General features: G+C 62.9%; 1 protein-coding gene across 2 annotated transcripts; it reads right to left on the reverse strand.

Moving 5' to 3' along the window:
• Nucleotides 1-1,678: 1,678 nt before the first annotated feature.
• SMG9 (SMG9 nonsense mediated mRNA decay factor) lies at nucleotides 1,679-14,164 on the reverse strand. Of its 2 annotated transcripts, none has more exons than XM_058674523.1 (14): nucleotides 13,921-14,164; nucleotides 10,731-10,886; nucleotides 9,149-9,223; nucleotides 8,788-9,043; nucleotides 8,601-8,698; nucleotides 7,277-7,389; nucleotides 5,915-6,026; nucleotides 4,686-4,781; nucleotides 4,491-4,576; nucleotides 3,612-3,718; nucleotides 3,152-3,259; nucleotides 2,934-3,062; nucleotides 2,624-2,768; nucleotides 1,679-2,060 (listed from the first exon to the last, which is right to left on the reverse strand). In XM_058674523.1, the coding sequence occupies exons 2-14, from the start codon at nucleotides 10,878-10,880 to the stop codon at nucleotides 1,982-1,984; spliced, it is 1,554 nt and encodes a 517-aa protein (XP_058530506.1). In that variant the 5' UTR covers nucleotides 10,881-10,886; nucleotides 13,921-14,164; the 3' UTR covers nucleotides 1,679-1,981. The 2 variants fall into 2 exon arrangements, with proteins under 2 accessions (XP_058530506.1, XP_004598019.2); XM_004597962.2 differs by having other exon boundaries at nucleotides 8,788-9,052.
• Between the last annotated feature and the right edge of the window lie 1,032 nt (nucleotides 14,165-15,196).

Below are 15,196 nucleotides of genomic sequence, written 5' to 3' on the forward strand. Positions count from 1 at the left end.
GCGGCTGGCCTTCATGTCACGCCTGGAGCACTTGTCACAGTCTTCCTTGCCCGACCCTCTCTACCCCCAGGAGATGGACATCGTTGTAGGCCACATAAGTGGCGGTAGCAGCAAGGGACAGGGTGTGTGAGCCAGGCAGGCAATGCCAGGGGTGCCATCCTTAGCTCACGTGTGTGCTGGTGCTCATGGCAGATGCTGGAGTTCATGCAATCTGCTCTGGTGTGGAACCAGGCTGTGTGGTGCCTGTCGGGGAAGGATGGAGGCAAACCAGAGGTCCAGAGAGCAGTTGCTGGCCACACCTAGCCCCTCCCAGCAAGGCCTCTGTGTGGCAGCACGGTGGCCTGTGGCATTAGGGTCCACACCAGAATGGGGTCGTGTGTAACCTGCACACCCCCCTTGCTGCCAACAAGGCTGGTGTCAGCTGGTGGAGCCCCTGAGGGCAGCACAGGGCCTACCCACGAACGTCCCCGCTATTCACTGCCCTGCTTCACTCAGCACGGCATGCAGCACCCAGATGGGTGGATTCAGATGCCCCTGGGCAAGGCTGAGGGCACACCTGCCTGTCCCAGGCTGAGCTCCAGCTCACCTGGACAGGGCACCTCTGTTTTCTAGACCTTTCTGCCTGGCCAGCCCGAAGGCAACCAGCAGGGGCAGCCATGGGAAGCCGGAGAAGGGAAGCAGGCAGTGGGGAGTGCAGGTCCAGGTCCTGGGCAGACTGCAGCCGTGGGCGGGTCTGGAAGCAGCTCTGTGGGAGGGCGGAGGCGCCTGCACAGAGAGGGGTCAGCCAGGGGTGCGAGTGCCACAGCATGCCAGCCTGGGCCTGGAGCCCCGCAGGTCAGGCCCTGCATGGAGCTCACCCTGCCCAGAGGGCTTTCCTCAGCACCGCCACCCCTGGGCATGCAGCCTTCCCCAAGGCCCAGGACACCCCCACTAAGGACAGACAGCCAATGACACGGAAGAGCTCTGGGGGCAGGACAGCCCCGGTCGGGCTGAAGCACAAGCAGAGGCCACAGGCGAGGGCTCAAGAGGGGGGCCACACTCACCCCGGGACACTTCACTGCAACTGTGCACTGTGTTTAACTGAGCAGACCAGGTGGGTACTTCAGCTGCCTACAGGTACGTCTGCCCAAGGAAGGTTCTGGACTGAACTAAAGGTAGTGATGGCTATTCTGAATGTGAGCACGGGAAGGGAGCCTGTCTGTGGGCGCAAGGGCTCTGCTGAAGGAAGGACAGGCAGGGACAGGCTCCCTCCCTCCCAGACCGGAGGCAGGCATGGCGTTAACCAGGTGTGCGTCTGGGTCAGACTGCACATGCAGTCGGTGTTTAACCCAGGAGAGCAGCTTCTGGGGCAAACATACACGCAGGCCTGAGGCCATCCCCCACACCCCCAGGAACCACCAGCCTTCTCACAGCTTCCTCCTCACCCAGGCAGTCCCACATGCCTGTTCAACTCCACGCACTGTGGCTGTGTCCCTGGAGACATCTGCTCAGGCCTCAGTGGGCAGCCAGGGATGCCCTGCCAGAGCCAGCCTACTGGGTGGGGGTGGCAGCAACATAGCAGGACATGGTACCAAGCTCGTGTGACCATGTTTATTGGAACCATCAGCTCTGCCTGCCTCACCTCCCAGGGAAGGGGTTGGCACTAGCCGGAGGCACCCCCTGCTCCTCTCCCTGCACATGGAGCTGGGGCCTCCTGGTAACCCACCGCACTCCTCCCACTGCCTGCCCCTGTCGGGGGACCCTGCATGGACTGCCTCGTCCCAGGGTAGGGGGGAATCTCTGAGTCACCCCCTGAACAGCCCCCAATGGAGGGTGGGGGCCAAGCCCCAGATGTTTCGCGTCTCCAGATGGGGAAGTCACGGCCCCCCGTCCATCTGCCAGGCCTGCTGCCGCTCTCCCCTGCCACCGGGGAAGGCTGTGTGTGCCCCTGCCGTGCCCTGGGCACCCAGGAGGCTCCCTGCGTGACAGTGCTCCTTGGGCCTCAGGCCAGCAGGCGGCTGTACTCGGCCAGGGCCGAGGACTTCTTCACGCCATCCCAGATGCGGGCAGCATAGTGGAACCTGTGGGAGAAGGGTGTCAGTCAGGGTTGTCCCCATGGGGCCTGAGCAGATGGGAAAATCAAGGCCCAAGGATGACAGGACATGATGCTGAGCTTGGAGCCATTCACTTGGACACAGGCAGGCGCCCGCACTCCCGGGACGGGACCGCTCCCACCTCACCACAGGCAGAGGCTGCCAGCGCTGGGGCTTGGAACAGACCTCATCCCCCTGCTCAGAGCCAGCCTCCATGGTAGGGGTGCTAGCCCTGGCTCCCCAAGCCTCCCTGCGCCCACCAGGTGCACGGGAGACCCGCAGGGGAGCAGAGTTGAGACTGAGGGGCCCCTGAAGGACGTCAGGAATGGTGGGGAGCAAAATGAGGCAGGCTGCATTGAGCCAGGCCACTTTCTTCTCAGTGTCAAGGCTGAATGGCCTAGCACTGAGAGGTTCCTGGGAGCAGCCTGCTCTGAGGGGGTGGGGGGCTCACGGGGTCTTTGAGGTAGGGAGGAGCGGGTTCAAGGGGTCCCATGGCTCCTCTGAGTGTCCCCTTCTGCCTCAGGCTGGCTGCTTCCATAAAGCGCCCTTACCAGTTCTTCTCAGTGAGGATGGTGTGCGAGAGCTGGGGCCGGGCCATGGACATCACCTGGCTCCGGAGCTTGCTCACCAAGGACTGGAAGCTGGGGTGGCCGCGGTACCCGGGCAGCAGGGAGAAGAGGGGGCTGGAAGTGGGCCCTGCAGTGCCGGAGATGCCGTGAGGGACAGAACCTCGGGACGGGGTCCCCTTGCATCTGGGCCTCAAGAAGCCTGCAGGGCTCAGTCCCGGCCCCTTCCTCTTGTGAGCCCTGTCCCTCACCCCAGATCCCAGAGCCCGGGGCATCTCTGTGCAGGGGGCCACACCTGCTCGTGGCGGGGTCTCACTCTCTGTCTCGCTGTCCATGAAGGGCACCAGGAACAGGTTGACCTCTGAGTCCAGGAAGTCAGGCGGGAGCCCTGGGAAGACGTTGCACTGCAGCATGGACAGGGTCCCTGCAGGGAAGGAGGGGAGACATGTCAGCCTGTAGGCCCTGGTCACCAGCCGGCTTGGGGTACACAGACGCCTGGGGGGTGCTCCTCACCCTTGTAGCGCAGGTGCGAGTGAGCCATGAGCTGGTCGATCATCAGGTGCATCTGCCGCAGCTTCCGGGGACAGAAGTCCTCCCGGCGGGCCTTGTTCTGCAGGAACACTGTGGCCGAGGGTGGCCCGTGAGGCTTGGTGTGGCTGCAGGCACCGCCCATGTCCCAGCTCAGATCTCGGGGGCCCCAGGCTCTGAGCAGACATCACAGTCACCCTCTGCTCTCAGGGGGACCCTGTCTGGTGCAGAACAGCAAGGAGTCCCTCCAGGAGGGAGGAGGGGAGGAGGGGAGCCAGGGCCGACTGCCCTACAGGAAGCTGCAGGGACCCAGCAATGGTTCTGTCCTGTTTTGAGCCCAGCCAGGTCCAGGTTTCGACGTCCCACCCTCAGGGCTGCTGAGGCAGCAGGAACCTGAGAGGAAGAGCCTGACTCCTGCTGCCCCTGCCGCACAACCCCGCCTCACCCAGGTGGGGGTAGTACTCGGTGCCCTCCTCAGAGCCCGACGAGCTGCTGGACTCATGGCTGGGCGATGGTGTGGAGGGCTTCACCATCTCTGCGGTCTGCAGGAACCTGGGGGGAGGACAGGCTGCTGGGACACCCTGAGGTGCTGAGGCTCAGCCCACTCTCCTCCCAGGACTGAGGCTCCAGCCAGCGCCCCCACATGGTCACCCTGAGTGCCTTTCAAGAGAGGCCTCCACTGTAGAGTCACAGTGCAACCTGGCAGGAAGCACAGAGCTCTGTCCACCCGCTGCCCGGCATGTGGGGCTGGATACACCTGGCGGGGCTCGCACATGTGGCAGGCCTGCGTGCTCCCTCCCCAGGTGGGCCTCCTGGAGCTGGAGCTGCGATTGTGCCCATAGCTCTGCTTGCCCAGGACCAGCCTCTCCCTAGGCCAAGAGCAACTGAGCCAGTCTGGGCTGCGGGAGTTTCAGGACCCCACTGCTGTGCCCTCCACACTTCCCAGCTGCCCACAGAGGCTGAGAGCAGGTCTCCGGGGGCTGACCGGTGGCCGTGCACCACTCCCCTAGCACCTGTGTCAAACATCTGCCTCGCCTAGGCACTGAGCCATCCTCCTGTGACCAGGTAACAGGAGTACAGGTCACAGGAATGGGACGCACAGCCAAGGAAGCACCAGCAGGGAGACGCGCTTGGTCAGGGGTCTCTAGCAGAGGAACAGAGTGGGGGGTCCCTGAGCTGCAGGGGGATGGGCTGTAAGGCCAGCCACACTGGTGGCGGTGAAGTCCATGCAGGGCATGCTAAGACACGCTGCCACTGCGCTGGGACCCCTCGGCTGCTGGGCCCGGGCTCAGCGTCTCGCTCTCCTCCTCCGCCCACTCCTCACCTGTACAGGCTGAGGTCTGTGAACCAGTCCTGGACCACGATCACCACATGGCAGACTGTGAAGAGGAAGGCCGCAATCTGGAGAGACTGAGGGAACAGGGAGGGGGTGGAGCTGAGGGGTGACAGGCGTACAGGGTTGGGGGGCTGGTAGGCGCTGACAGTCAGCCTGCCGCCTGTGCCGGCCCGGCTCCCCCACCTGCATCTCCACGTAGGTGTGTGGCAGGCTGTACTCTGGCGGCAGCTTACGATCATTGTTGATGAGGTGGTCCAGGATGGAGGGGCTCAGGATGGGCTACGGTGGCAGAGAAAAGGGGTGCGTCCAGCCGGGCCCCACTACCCACGTGCTGGGCGGTGCAGGCCGGCACACAGGCAAGCACAGTGGGCGCGTGTCGGGAGTGAGTCTGGGTGGCAAACCAGAGGATGGAAGACCCCAGCTTCTCCCTCCCTCACATAAAAGCTAAATCTCACACATGGGGAACATTCCAGAGCCCTCCCCCCACTCCTCTGAGATCACCGGCTCTCCGGGGAGAAAGCCGCTAGCACTGACAAATTTAACACGTACGCGTGCATGAGTCACATCCCTTAGAGACTCCTCCTGTTGTCAGCTGTTTCATTAGCCTTCAAAAACTTGGCTAAGACAATTACTCAGGTCAAAGGAACACAGACTATCGTGAAAATTGGCGAGGTTCTAAAACTAGCACCAGGGAGTGTAGAAGAATGGCTGGGAAGCTCCCCAACATTTCATCAAGGCATGTGGAACTGAACGTGACGGGAGCTCAGCCACCCTCCGGCTGTGGGGGACGGGCCTCCCACTTCTCACCCTGAGGTGAGGGCTGCCCCAGGGGGCTCTGGGAGGCTAGACAGGTGACAGGGCAGACGAAGGAACCGAGAAGGGCTGGCAGGTCAGAGAGCCTGGCGCCTCACCTGCCGAGCGGGTTCTGAGTGCCACCTCATGGGGCCCTCACCCAGCCCGAGGCGCAGCTCTCACTTCAGAAAAGGGAAGCCCACGGGGTGACCATAAAGAGAACAGGATGTGGCAAGCCCAAGGAGGTGACCCTGGCGAGTGTGGTGGGGCCGGATGACCGCAGTCTGACGGAGGCAGACCGCCCGGCTCCGAAGGGCAGGCCCGGGAGCTGAACTCTGTCTGCAGCCAAGCCAGCAACAGAGGGCCATGCCACAGCCAGTTCCAGAGACGCTGAGCTGGGCCTGGACACCTCACAGGAAGCCCACAATGACTCGCCTGCCTGCTGTCAGGACAGCTGAGGCCGAGGCTGGGCTGTGAAAACCTGCAGTGAGCCCACACAGTGCCAGGCCCACGTTCCCCACGCCGCCTCAGGCTGCGTGGCGAGAACACGAGAGGGGGCGCACAGTGCTTGACAAAGAACTGACGGCCATGGCTGGCTGCACGCATGAGGGGACGGGCACCTGTGTGTCCAGGAAGACGATCCGCTCTTGGGTGATGAAGAAGTCGATGCCGCTCGTCTGGTTGCCCCCGCGTTCCTTCATCTCTGCGCTCTGGGCCCGGAAGACGTAAGCCCTGTGGCAGCGAGGGGGCAGGACTCAGGAAGGTCCTGGGTCATGGCCAGGGCCGCCTCCCGAGCAACAAGCATGGAAACTGTTGCTCCCCGCTGGCCCACGGAGCCGGCTGACTGCCGTTGTGGCCCATATGCGCGAGGCCATGCTTCGTCCACAGGGTCGCTCCCGCCTACGAGCAGACGCAGCCACAGCTCCGCCAACAAGGCAAGGGCCTGGACTTTGAACTTCGGCTCTGTCTCAGCCTGGCCATGTGCGTCTGGGCCAGTTCCTGAACTTTATCATGTATGAAATGAGGGATGGCAACAGCACCCAAACTGTGGACCAGCATGTGAGAAGCACACCTGTCAGCTATGACAGGTGCCCCGTCAGGTGCCCACACGCCAGGCACGCGACGGCAGCTCTAAATGCTCCCACGGCGAGGGTCCCAGCCTCAGCTGTTTCCCATCAGTCACGGAGGTCTCCCCTGTCCCTACCTGTGCTGGGTGCCAGGGGGCCTTGCCCAGTGACTCCCCCTGCCTCAGTGGGTGAGCTCAGGCTGACGACACCGACTGCTGAGGTCACTCATCTCCCCGGAGCTGCCTTGCTCAGCACAGGCGTCCCCCCCAGGACACAGGCGCCACAAGGAGCTTCCGTTCCTGCTCGCCCATCACGGGACTCACCACCCATGGCCATCACAAAGCAGGAAGGCAGTGCTCCACGGGCGACAACAGAGCCAGTGAAGATGGGCAGGGCTGTGCCCTGGGGTCGGTGCTACTCCCTGCGCTTCTCCCTGCCTGCTCTGCCTCTCCTCTGATCTGTTCCCGTGTCCCTACCCTGTGCCTGCAGAATCCCACCCTAACTCCTGCGCGTCCATTTCCCACTTTCCCACGGGAACCTGGCAGGACTGAGGCCAGCACGGAGCTCCCGGCCTGCGGGCATCTACACTGCGTGAGGGGCGGGTGGCTCCTGCCTCCTTAGTCTTTTCTCGTCCTTCAGTCTGGAGCCCGGAGGTGAGGAGACATGGCCATGGGCAGCCAGCGGACAAGCAGCAGGGCTGGCCCAGCGTGGCCCACCCGGTCCTGTGGCTGTGTCACCCACTTCCTGGTGACAGGGAGGCCGGCAGCCCTGGAGCTCCGGTCATCCCTGAAGGGGGAGTGAAGCCTGGGAAGGGCTGCATCTTCTTGGGGTCCTCCGGTGGCGACGCTGCCTGCGCCTTCCCCAGGGAGGTGCCCGCCTCCTCTCTGGCACCCTTCACCCCACCTGAGGTCTCACCTCTGGTCCTCCTCTGGAGTGTTAGCTGACAACAAGGACATGACCATGGACTTGCCTGTGCCCTGGAGGCCCAGGACACCAACCACCAGCACGTCGGTCTGATCCAGCAGGTACTGTGGGAAGATGTGGGAACGGGACCTTCACATACCGTCAGGGACCACTTGCCCACCTGCCTTGGCAGCTTCGGGAGGAAACTGTGTGGTGCCAACCCCCTGACCGGGGCATGGGGCCCCTGGTTCTATCGCATGTCATGCTGAAGCTGCATGAAACATTGTGGGCACAAGGGCAGCATCTGTGAGAGCGCTCGGGGAGCCAACTCAGCACAGCCAAGAAGCCGCAAGACAGTCAGCAAGGCTGGAAACCCTGAGGAGAAGGAAGTGCGACCATGGGGAGGAGGGTGAGAGGGGCTGGCCCAGGAGGACGGCAGTGGGGAAACGGGGGTCACTGGTGCTGACCCTGGCACAGCTCGGAGGCGTGCTGCCTCTGTGTTCTTGGCTGTGCCACTTGAGAGCCCATCCCCTTGGGGCCACCAGCTCTACTGACTTTGGCCACTGGGGGGCGTAAGAGACATTCCCCAAGGGAAGCAGCTCTGCCTGGGCGCGCCGGGCTCCATGCTGCCCCTGCCAGACTTTAAGTCGGAGATAAAAGGTGAAGCGTGGGCCCAACCACAGTCCTGCGAGCTGTCATCCACTGAGGCAGAGTCTGGGCATCTCTGTGGGACGTGGCAGGCACGGATCCTGGCATTAACAGCTCTGCTCCTCAGTCCCACACCAGCCACAGGTCAGGGGCTGAACAGCCTGGGCAGGCAAACACGGGACACGGGCAGCACCAGAGTTCTGCACAAGCAGGGACGGCCCAGGTGCTGGCTCTTGTTTTCAGAGCTCCTCAGCCAATGTCAGCATCCACGTGGACAGGGAAGCAGCAGGGCCTGGTGCTAAGGTGTCAGAGAGCACGGGCTGCAGGGGCGGGGCGGGGCGGGGCGGGGTGAAGCCGCACGGTGGCAAGGGAGGGGATGGGAGGCCAGCCCAGGGACACGAGGGCAGACCCAGGGCAATGGGTGTGGGACGGCAGCAGGGACAGGCCCGACAGCGACCACAGGGGCGAGGCCCGACAGTGACCACGGGTGAAACAGCTGCCGGCCAAAGTGGCAGGCCTGGGGCTGTGACGGGGGGGGGGGGAGGTGTGCAGGAGGGCACCTCTTCACCATGGAAGCAAAGCACCCCTGAGGCTGGGAGAGCAGCACAGCGGGCACAGCCGTGGCTCGGCCCTGGGTGGCGGGCAGTGGGCACACCAGGGCTCCTGTCCTGCTGCGGGGTGGCCGTACCTCAATGGCGCTGTCACACCAGTTCATCTGGTCGTCCACCAGCTTGATGCTGTGCTTCATGCGCTCTGGGGGCAGCAGTTTCGCCTGGCCCACGACAGCTGGGGACAAGAAGGCGACAGGCAGAGGGGACGGTCAGGATCCGCAAGAGGCGTGGACAGCGGGCGGCCCCTGCCCGGCCCTCACTCACGGTCCATGGCTGCCGGGGCGGCGGTGCCCATGCCCCGGTTCTGGATCTGGTACACGGGCTGCGTTGGCCTCTGGCCCTCCTTCTCGCCCTTGGGCGGCGTGGGGGCCGCAGGGGGCGGCGGCGTGGTGCCCTCCGGGGTGGACGCGCTGGGCACAGCCGTGGGCCCCTTGCCCTCCTCCCGCGGCTTCATGAGGACGATCGGCTTCTCCAGGGGAGCGGGGGCCAGCGGGGCAGCGGGGGCCGGCTGCGGTGCTGGCTGTTTGGACTGTGGGTCAGGCCGGCTCGGTCAAGGGGGGAGATCCCTGCCCAAGTGCTCCCTTCCCACCCTTCCCGGAGGCTCTTCCCCTCTGCCCCCACTCACCCGCTCGGCGGGGGGCTTGGAGAGGATGATGGGGGTTTTCTGCATGACCGAGGCGCCCGTCTCCTCACTGCCATCCTGTGGGGAGGAAGGGTACTGACTCAGGCAGGCTCCTGGGGCACTGGAGGGAATCCTGTGAGCCCAGCCTGTTATCACCTGCACGCTACACAGGAACACATGGAGAGGCAAGGGGCTTGCCCACAGAGGCAAAGGGGCAGGCTTTGACCCAGGCAAGCCAGTCCCAGGTCTGGAGTGTCACCATCCCGGAGAGCTGCCCTGGGGAGAGGAGCAGGGTGTGTGCTGTTGCTGGGGGAAGAGGGGATCTGCCGAGGCCACTCTCACTGCCAAGTGGGGGCAGGAATTCCCTCCGCACAGACCGTCCAGATAGGTCCTGCCCACGGCACCTGCCACCCAGCCTTGCCGGGAGACTCCTCCTAGTGCCTCTCTTGACTTCCTCCACAGGGGAAGCCTGCATTGAGGTGTCAGGGTGCTAAGAATGCTGAGACAGTTGGGCTGCCTCCCCTACACCATGAAGACTCTTCCTTCAACTAGCTTACAGAGAAAGCAGAGTGACATGTGCCAGTGTGGCTCCGCAGAGAAGGAACGCTTCCCGGGCGAGCCCTAAGTGCAGTGTCCATGGGCATCCAGGAGGCCCAGGAGGCTGCCGACCATGGCGGATTATGGACAGACACCCTGGGGTGGGGTGGGGGTAGAAGGCCCAGCCCGGGGTCCTCAGCAGGCAGCTCGGGGGCTATGGCTGCTATGCGGAAGGACACAGGAGGTAGGAGACGTGGGGTCCACAGGGGTCCTGGAGGATGTGAGGAGGGTGAGGCAGGAGGCCAACGCTTGGCAGCACAGGCTAAGGCCAGGATGCCATCTGGGGTTGCCCGCTCAGGGACAGATGCTGAAGGTGCGTGAGACGGCATGCTCTCCAGGAGGATGTGTGGGGAGACTGTGGGGCACTGGGACCAGCAGCACGACCCAGCAACAGCCTCCCACACCCCTTGCTCTTCACGACTACCCGCGTTACGGTTCAGCCATGGCCCCCACCTACACAACTTGGGGTGCAGGCTGTGGCAGGGCAGGCTGCCTGCACAGGGCGAGGCTGTCATGCTCCATACTGGCCCTGCTCTGGATGTGGGCCCACCGCCCAGGGACCGTGCCTTGGGCTGAGGCCCTGTTCCGGGGGATGCACAGGGCTCTCCCTCAGGGGGTGGAGCACCCCACCCAGCCCCTGCACAGCAGCTCAAACCTCCACGCCAAGGGCCCCAGGCACTAGCCACAGGCCCCTCTTTCACCTCCTTCCTCTGTTGCTCACAGCAACCAGCCCTGGCTCCTGCTTCCCCCGGAACCTGCACATGCGGGCACCTTAGGGTGTGAAGCTGCTGTCCTGTCTAGGATGCCCTTCAGCTCCGACTGCCACCTCCTCTCGTCTGGTTTCTGCACCTCAGCTCCTGCGCCGGCACACTCATCCCCCGCAACAGTGGCCTCTTGTCCACGGATGTCCCCAGCACCGGTGCACTGCCCATGTGGGCACCCTGGGGGACCCCATTTCCAAAGGCTGGCCTCACATTCAGTCACTCACCCGTCTCTCACGATCCCACGGAGCAACGTACTCCCTCTCCCGCCCCCCGGGCCCAGAGAGATTCTGGGGGCCCCCGGGGCTGGGTTCCTTCCAGCGCCGTCGTCGCTCGATCCCGTATAGCCCAGGCTGGCTGTGTCCAGACTCAGACATGGCTGCCTGTGGGGAACGGAGGAGGTCGGGCCCAGGGCTCGCCCTGCCCTGCCTGTGCCCGCTGCACCCACTCCAGGGCCCGGCCTTCTGGAGAGCGCCCCGTGACTGCAGCCGCTCCTGGCCTCCAGGCCTTACATCGCCCCCACAAGAGCGAAACCCTCAGTTCCAGGTGGAGCGTGTGGCTACCCAGAACACCCCTCAGCCTGGACTGCAACGACACGGGCAGCCACGTGGCGGCTTCCACAGAGCAGAAAGGCGCACTGCCCGAGCTGTGGCTTAGCAGCTTCGGGAGACAACCCTTCCCAGACACAGCCACCTGCCTTCTGCCCCTTCCTCCTCCTGGGGGGAGGATGTGGATGTGGAGTCCGGAGCTGAAGCAATCTTCCTGGGCTGTGAGGCAACTAACTGGAAGGCATGTTCAGAAAAAGTGTGAGTGTGAGAGGTCACATATGAGCCTTGAACTGCCTACCTCTACAGGCAGCCAGAAACCCACTGCACTCACTCAGTCAAAACCATCCCCCACACTGCAGTGCTTCAACAGAAACACGCCACAGGTGCGGGCTCACGCTTGGATGGAACGCTCTTCCCGCCCAGCAGACAGGCTGGCCTGCACCAGGGCCCAGGGCGCCTCCGCGTGCTTCCCCTTTGCCCCGCTCCACAGCCGGCCCTCACGCTGCAGCTCTCGCAGATTCGGCGCTCAACCGTCCCGAGATGTGGGCGCTGCACGTGCAGCCCGGCTCCCCGTACACCCCCACCCTGAACCCTGGAGGTCTGCATCCAGGCCCCCGAGCCCTCGTCTGAGGGCCCACGAGCACGCGCCTGCTGGCTGCACCCTGGCCTGTCTGCTGGTTTGGAAGTGCTGCGCTTTCCTGGGAGCAGGCCAAGGGCGCCAAGGCTCAGGTGGTATGGCGAAAGGGGTGAGGGCAAGGCACAGGGCATGACCCACCAAGCCCAGACCAGTCACTTAGCCCTGAGCACCCACGTCAGGCTCCCTGGGCCCTCCCCGCCCCAAGTTCCGGCCGTGGAGACATAAACAGGCTCTGGCGAGACTCGGCCCACGGTTGTTTACCAGATGAGGGGTCATCCCACTGGCCAGGCAGAGACTTGTCCAGCCCCTCTCATTGCTCCTGACTGCCCCGCTGGCCACTCGCTGACCTGAGGGCCACCTTCTTGGACTGGAGGCCCAGGCCTGTTTACAGACACCAGGACAAGGGCCGCATTTGGCACCTAAATGACGGGTTATGGCGCCGGCGATCTCCCCAGGGCCTGGGGTCCCTCCTCCCGCGCCCTGATAGCGGCTGGCACATTGCTCTCCACCTCAGGGCTTGTGTGTCTGGGCCCAAGGCTCTGTGGGGAGTCTGCCCCGGCCCTGAGTGTCTGTTCACACAGAGGGGAGGGCTGCTCTTCCCAGTATGCCTGAATCCCTAGGGGAGCGCCCCAGAACCGCAAAGCACACATACACGCATTTCGAGAAATTCTTCTTCCCCATGGCTATTTCCTTCAGGAAGTCCACCAACAATTAGCTGGCTGGGCTGTGTAGGGTCCCCTTACTAGCTACCCACATATTACTTGGGGGGGTGGCATGGGTAGAACTTCAGCAGAACTTCCCACTTAGCGAGACCTCCCAGGGCCTAAGGTCCACCAGCAAACTGCCTGTGGGTGCTGGTGATGGCGGTACGGCCCAGTCCAGAGTCCCACTTGCTCAATTCCAGTTCTCCGGCCTGTGGAGGACCTGGAAAAGTGGAAGATGGCCCAAGTTCCAGGACCCTGGCCACTCACATGGGAGACCGACAGAGTACTTCTTTTGAGGGACCAAGAACATGGGAGCACCCAGTCTCTTCCCACTCCTTTCTGTGTACCTGATTTTCAAACAGATCTTAAAGTAAGATATATATAGGGGCTGGAGCAGTAGCCTAGCAGCTAAAGTCCTTGCCTTGCACACATCATGATCACATATGGGTGCCAGTGCTAATCCTGGTGGCCCCGCTTCCCACCCAGCTCCCTGCTTGTGGCCTGGGAAAGTAGTTCAGGACAGCCCAAAGCCTTGGGACCCTGCACCTGCGTGGGAGACCCGGAGGAAGCTCTTAGCTCCTGGCTTTGGATCAGCTTAGTTCTGGCCACTGGGGGCGTTAGGGGGAAAGAATCATTGGACAGAAAATCTTCCTCTCTCTCTTCCTCTCTGTATAGCTGGCTTTCCAATTAAAATAAATAAACCTTTACAATACACACACACACAAACACACACACACACATTCTTTCACTGGAAAGCAGATTTACAGAGAGGACAGAAAGTTCTTCCGCTTGCTAGTTCACTCCGCACGTGTACACAACGGCTGAAGCTGAGTCGATTCGAAACAAAGCCAGGAGCTTCTTCTGGTCTCCCATGTGGGTACAAGGTCCCAAGGCTCTGGGCTGTCCTTGACTGCTTTCCCAGGCCACAAGCAGGGAACTGAATGGGAAGCGGGGCTGCAGGGACACAAACTGGGATGCTGGCGCTGTGAGGCAGAGGACTAACCTGCATCACGACCAGTCCCCTTTCAAATAAATCTTTAAAAAATGTGTACATGGGAAGCTTAATTGCTAACTGTGCACTTTCGTCCCCGCTCTTCCTGGAACTGGGGACTTCTGCTTGGCGGCCCGTCACCCCCATCGTAACCATGTACGAGCGGGTTTACAGTTCTCCTGCGGGGAGCCCCACCACTTAAGTTTCCATGAACATTATTTCTCTGACATTAGGGATAGATGGGCCCTCCGTGAGGCCATTTCCAGAATGTTCCTGGAGGGACTCATGGGGAGAGTACACACTTCAGCAGGGTAGCCCAGGACTGGTTTCTGTCCCTACAGGAGCGTCCCACAGCCCACAGCGGTGCCGGGAGTGGGGCAGGACAACACCTCCCAGTCCTGACCTCGGTCTCAGCCCGCACCCCGCCCGGCCGCGCTATTTAACCGCCGGGGACTGGGCGGGGCTGGGGGCGGGGCGTGCTCGGTCCCCGCCCCCGCGGTGACGCGCGAACCCCGCGCCTGCTCACGGGCCCCTTACCTCACCCAGTTGCTGATTGGCTCCCGCGGCGCGCGCTTTCCCGGGTGGGAGCGGGGGGCGCCACACAAACCACTGGCCAGGCAATGGCGTCTGGGGGAATGTGCGAGAAAGGCGGAGGACGGGCAGCGGAGACACCGGCCACGCGGGAACCGCCTTCTGTGTCCCGGAAGCGGCACCTAGGCACAGCAGGCCCCGAAGCAGGAAGAGAAGGAGCTATCGCGAGGCCAAGCGGAAAGCGGGTCGCGCGGGCTGCCGGTTCTGCGCATGCGCCGCGGCTGCACAGGCGTGCGGAGGTGCGAGCACGCAGCCGACTGAGCATGCGTGGATGAAGAGTGCCTCCGGCTTCGGCACGGTGTGACTCAGCGCGCGTGCGCGTCGGCGTCCGATGGGGCGCTGGCAGGACCGGGCGGACGGCCCCGGAGGTTTCGGGTTCGAGTCCCGCCTCTTCGGTAGGGGTGGGGCCACGAGAAGGCATTTCAGTGTCCTGACTGAGGGAGTCAGCGCTGTTGGACTTTGGGATGAATCAGTCCTGGCGTGCGCCCTGGAAGAGTGTGGTCTGTGGCGGGGATCAGCATTCTTAAGGGAGGGCCCTGCAAGCGGACACGCGCTTTAGGCTGAAGATCGGAGTAGACTTGGAGGCGTTCTAATTATCTTCAGGCCCGCCGCGCGGAAGAGGTCCCGTTAAGGGTCAAAAAGCTTGTGCCAGAGGAACCTGGGCGGAGTCGCAGGACATCCTAGTGGTTCATTTCCCAAATGACCACAGTGGCAAGAGCTAAGCCTATTCAAAGCCAGGAGCGTCTTCCAGGTCTCCCATGCGGGTGCAGGGTCCCAGGGCTTTGGGCCGTCCTCGGCTGCTTTCCCAGGACATGAACTGGTATTCGTATGGGATACCAGTGCTGCAAGATGGAGGATTAGCCAGTTGAGCTACTGGGACCTTAAATGTTCTTTTAAAAGTTGTGTTTCAACAGGAAATGTGTTTGTGTTGGCAAAATTCAGGCGGCCTGGCCCAGCGCGGTAGCCTAGTGGCTAAAGCCCTTGCCTTGTACGTGCTGGAATCCCATATGGGCGCCGGTTCATGTCCCAGCCTTTCCACTACCCATCCAGCTCCCTGCTTGTGGCCTGGGAAAGCAGTGGAGGACGGCCCAGAGCCTTGGGACCTTGTACCCACATGGGAGACCCGGAGGAAGCTCCTGGCTCCTGGCTTTGGATCAGCTCAGCTACAGCCATTTGTCCACTTGGGGAGTGAATCAGCAGACAGAAGATCCTCTTCTCTGTA

Source organism: Ochotona princeps, chromosome 16, assembly GCF_030435755.1.
Source record: "Ochotona princeps isolate mOchPri1 chromosome 16, mOchPri1.hap1, whole genome shotgun sequence".
Taxonomy (NCBI): Eukaryota; Metazoa; Chordata; class Mammalia; order Lagomorpha; family Ochotonidae; genus Ochotona; species Ochotona princeps.

Bases quoted from the DNA above. Each gene is read 5' to 3' on its own strand.
- SMG9 (XM_004597962.2), bottom strand. From the start codon at position 10,880: ATGTCTGAGTCTGGACACAGCCAGCCTGGGCTATACGGGATCGAGCGA. The intron at 4,577-4,685 runs GTGGGGGAGCCG...CTGTTCCCTCAG, and splicing joins ACACCTACGTGGAGATGCAG to TCTCTCCAGATTGCGGCCTT. The intron at 3,063-3,151 runs GTGAGGAGCACC...CCTTCCCTGCAG, and splicing joins CTCGCACCTGCGCTACAAGG to GGACCCTGTCCATGCTGCAG.